Below are 4,225 nucleotides of genomic sequence, written 5' to 3'. Positions count from 1 at the left end.
AAACACAAGTATTTCAGTATTTTGTTAATCAATATGGACAGGCCAGGGCATTCCAGCTGCCCATCAGCCCTGTCCCCGGCCCACTCTGCCTTAGCGGGTGCCATGATGAACTCTGCTGGCCGCCACTCTCCTGTGCCACACCACGTGGAGGGGATGAATTGCTATGAAATTCTAAAGAGCCCTAGGTCCCCTCAAAGTTCTTTCTCTCCAAAAGATTCCTGCAGCTCAAGAAAAAACCTCAACAGCCTGTGGATTTTGCAGAAGTGTTGCTTATTGTGAGTCAACGACACATAAAGAGCTCAATAATTCGGCTAAATTTTTACAAGGCGACAGTAATTATTTTAATAGCAAAATGTTGATACCATGGAAAATGCAGTTGGATTTTTTAAAATTCAGCTAATGCGCTCTTATTTTTAACAGTAATGCTGGTCAGCATCCCAGAGCTATAGACTGACTCTTAGACTTTATTGTAGCGGGATCTGACCGACTTCAATGGCCAGGAAGGCACTCGCGATGCCACAGAGGCTCTCAGGAGAATGTAAGGATTCTCCCACCAATCAAATCAACTTAGCTGTTTGGATAAGCAGCCCACAGTAATAGGAACAAGTCATCCCGGTCTTTGGAGTCAAACAGAGGGTCTGAATCCTAGTTCTACATCTTACTAGCTATGTGCTCCTAGGCAGGCTACTTAACTTCCCTGAGCCTCTATTTCTCCAGTTAGAAACAAAATTCTATAAAAATAACACATATGGCATATGGTTGTTGGAAGGGCTAAATAGGACAGTATATGAAAAAATCTTTTAAAGGGTATCTGGCAATTAGTAAACATACACTAAATAGTCATTCCCTTTTCCCACCAAGGTGTTCCCTTCACCCTTAGGCTCAAGGCACCGCGCTCTGGGGCACAAAAATGAATGGGATGTGGATTTTGTCCTCAAAATCCGACAATCTCAATTTACTACTTGGTATTTACTCAAAAGACATAAAAACATCCATGCACAAAAATACTTGTCCACAAATGTTTGTGACAGCTTTATTCAAAATATCCCCAAACTGTAAATGACTCAAATGTCCATCAATAGCACTATGAATAAACACGCCCTGGTGAGGCCACATTCAGCCACAGACAGGAACAAACTATTAATACTTCTCAGGAATTCACCCCACATGGGGAACCAAGGAGAGGTATGTCCAGGGGCCACTCAGCACGCCCAGCCAGTCTTCTCCCGCCTAAATGTTTCACAGAGAAGCTCCCTGAACCGTGGAAATCCTACTTTGAACCACCCTGAAACACCATCAAGGTGTATTTTTAGTGGAGTCGATCTAATATTATTTCAAGGTTTAAATCTCTTTATGAATCAAGTTAAAGGCTGGAGAAAAACATCTCTACTCCTTAGAGAAAAATAAAACCAGGTTGCATTCTCTCCACTTTATTTTTACTGAGTCTAAGTAGAAATTAGTCTATGAATGTGATGTTTTTAATATAAGCTTTGTTTTTCTCTCTAGACAACTTTTGTTTCTTCCCAAGGGTAGACAAACAAATGTTTTTTTAAAAGACTGCAGAGAATATGACCTGCTACAGAACAAACTAAAATTCGCGTCCTAGGACTAAGATGTATTTCAGCTCATTAAGCAATCCCCAGCTAGAAGGCAGAAGGAGCCATTCCCGCGGCTGAAAACACCCTGAGGGGCTGGCTGCGACATGGGCACGTCACTGGTGGCAGGTGACAGCTAAGCACCAAATGAGATCTGAGTGCGTCCTTCAGCATCCGTGGGCAGGATGTACCCAAGGACAGCCAGACTGGAAAAGGCAGATGGCAGTTTTACTTTTTGCTCCCTGCAACCTAAGACTGCGGATGTGAGGCCGCCGGCCAGTTTCGAGAGCTCTGTGGGCTGACTGCGGTTCAATTCCCTCTATGACTGCAGCGCATGGCGGCCGCAGCGGGCAACCCAAAGAGCTGCAAGAGGAAGTTAATGGAATTGCCCTCTGATGGTTCAACTAAGGAAACAAAGTATGTGGTTCACAGGCAAAAGCACAAGTCATCTTGCTCCAGCGAGTCTAAAGACAGAATGCACAGACCCGAGGAGACCCAGGACGGAGGTGCTCCGAGGGGCCCGCTGCCCAGCCAGGCACCGTGGGGGGATGGGGTTGTGGCCAAGGATGGGGAGGGAAGGGCTTGTGGGGGAGGCTGTTCCCAGATTTGGAGAGGGACACAGGTACATCTCAGCTCCAGCTCGGCCATTTCCAGAGAACTGAATGCCCCGTGCCTGTTTCCTCATCTGTCAAATAAGGATGGTGTCCACCTCAGCGGGTCACCGTAGCAATTACATGGAGCCCTTAATACAGAGCACGACTCATGGCAAGCTCTCAATCACTGTCAGGGAATAAAAATAGTATGGAAGGCCACAACCTGATTTTAATCCTAGAGCGTGGGCTTGATTCACGGGAGCGCGCCGGGGAGCAGGCTTCACTCTCAAGCACTGAGCCGAGCTGAGCCCGCAGGACGCCGGGCTGGCAGAGTCCTGGGAGTGAAGCCGCCACCCCACGCCCCTCTGTGCTACTCACACCCGCCTGGCTGAGCCCTCCCCACCTTGAATCCTCCGCACCCGAGAACGCTACTGCATCTTTGAACAACCCCTCAATTTCCAGTTTAGAAGTCAACTTGACGCACTGATAAATTTTAAAGATTTCTCAACTCAGTTTTCTACTTCCAAGAAAGTCCTTCCACAACAGAGTAGTAAAAAGGCCGAGTACGCTAGACAAGTATGAAAGGCGTGCCTCTGTTAGGGTCATGGATAGATTCCCAGTATCTGACACATGCTCTATTAGGACTCAAAGCCTTGCAGCGGGGAAGGGTAATCGTCCCCTCGCCCAACCACGTTTCTGCTCATACTTTTGCGGTGATAGAGCCATTCATGCACTAACGGAAGGTGCTGTATCTTTACCAAAACTGTCAATATGCAATAGTCCTCCACTGAGCTCAGACTCCTTTTGCATAATGCAAGGGCGTGAAATTCAAACAATCAATGCACATTTCGCCCAAAATAAGTTATCTTGGATAAAAGCATTATAAATGAGACACTAATTGATTCACCACTTGGTGTGGAGAGATTTTTGTTTTTCTTCCACCTGGTTGACAAATACCTTATTCTCACCTTCTAATTTCATTTTCAATTTACCCAAACTTGGACAGGTGGCCAGGGGCCTCGGGGGGCAGCGACACCACATCAAGAAGCTTGTCCTTTGTCCCCACCCAGTGGTCACACTCTACTATTACAATGCGCCAGGGCCACTTTACACCGCGCTCCAAGTGCTTGCATAGCTTTAAGAGTGAATTGCGTTTGAAAGAAAACACTTGCAAATATTCCCCAAGAACCTTTGCAGGCGCTCCATTTCATTCTCTTCCTATACCTCTCACACTTAATTGAGAACACTAAGAACTCAGTGACAACCGCAGTCCTTGTACCAAAGGAACATTTTCATCCAAAGAAATGGAAATTAAACCCTGGAGGGAAAACAAGGAGTGTGGACGAAGGAGCGTGTGTTGTTCGGTGGCCAGAAAAAATGCACTCCGGCTTTTCGTAGCTGCTTTTCTAACCGACAAAAGATAAGAGATAATTACCTCGAACGTCCAGGCCTCCTTTATACTAACAAATCTAACTCCGAACCTCCGTTAGCTTCGGCTCATCATAGAATTTTCCCATTTTTCTGATCTTTTCTCTTTTTTTTTCCCAAACCGATTTTGCTTGTTCACTTGGGGTTTTATTTTGAATTGCTCTTTCTCACATATTCACAGTGCTACTTAGTTTCTAGAAGCTTCCTATATTGAATACTGTGTGGACTTTTTGACTGTATTTTGGTACATGTTTGGGATTTTCCTCACTGTACCACTGGATCTATTAACCACTGAGGGTTGGAGTGATGGGTGGAGCTGAAACTAGAAGAAAACTGATACTATTTTTATGGTGTTATTGATCTAAGTGATGTTTACACTTCAATGATACTTTAAAGGATATTAAATGGGAGCAAATAAAGAGACTCTTCCAGAACATTGATTTTCTGACTACAGGAAAACAGGCAATATAAGAAAAAAATTCAACTTAAATAAGTGGTCTGGTTTGTTATCTTTGCTTATTAGCACAACTATTTATTTTCATTTTTAAAAATATGAGAAATACAAGGGAAATTGGCACCTAGCATAATCTACCTCCATCATATTCTATC

The 4,225-nt window shown here is 44.6% G+C and overlaps 1 protein-coding gene across 1 annotated transcript in view; it reads right to left on the bottom strand.

Moving 5' to 3' along the window:
* Window positions 1–4,225, bottom strand: part of SH3BGR (SH3 domain binding glutamate-rich protein) — a 116,372-nt gene that overhangs the window by 24,678 nt on the left and 87,469 nt on the right. Inside the window, exon 6 of the mRNA XM_012640076.1 lies at window positions 3,181–3,323. Within this exon, the coding sequence (XP_012495530.1) occupies window positions 3,181–3,323 (143 nt within the window). The remainder of the gene's footprint in view (window positions 1–3,180; window positions 3,324–4,225) is intronic.

The sequence above is a fragment of the Propithecus coquereli genome, unplaced genomic scaffold (genome assembly GCF_000956105.1).
Source record: "Propithecus coquereli isolate 6110/MARCELLA unplaced genomic scaffold, Pcoq_1.0 Scaffold148, whole genome shotgun sequence".
Taxonomy (NCBI): domain Eukaryota; kingdom Metazoa; phylum Chordata; class Mammalia; order Primates; family Indriidae; genus Propithecus; species Propithecus coquereli.
The sequence above is the reverse complement of the archived record's forward strand: the minus strand, read 5'-3'. Positions and strand labels throughout refer to the sequence as shown.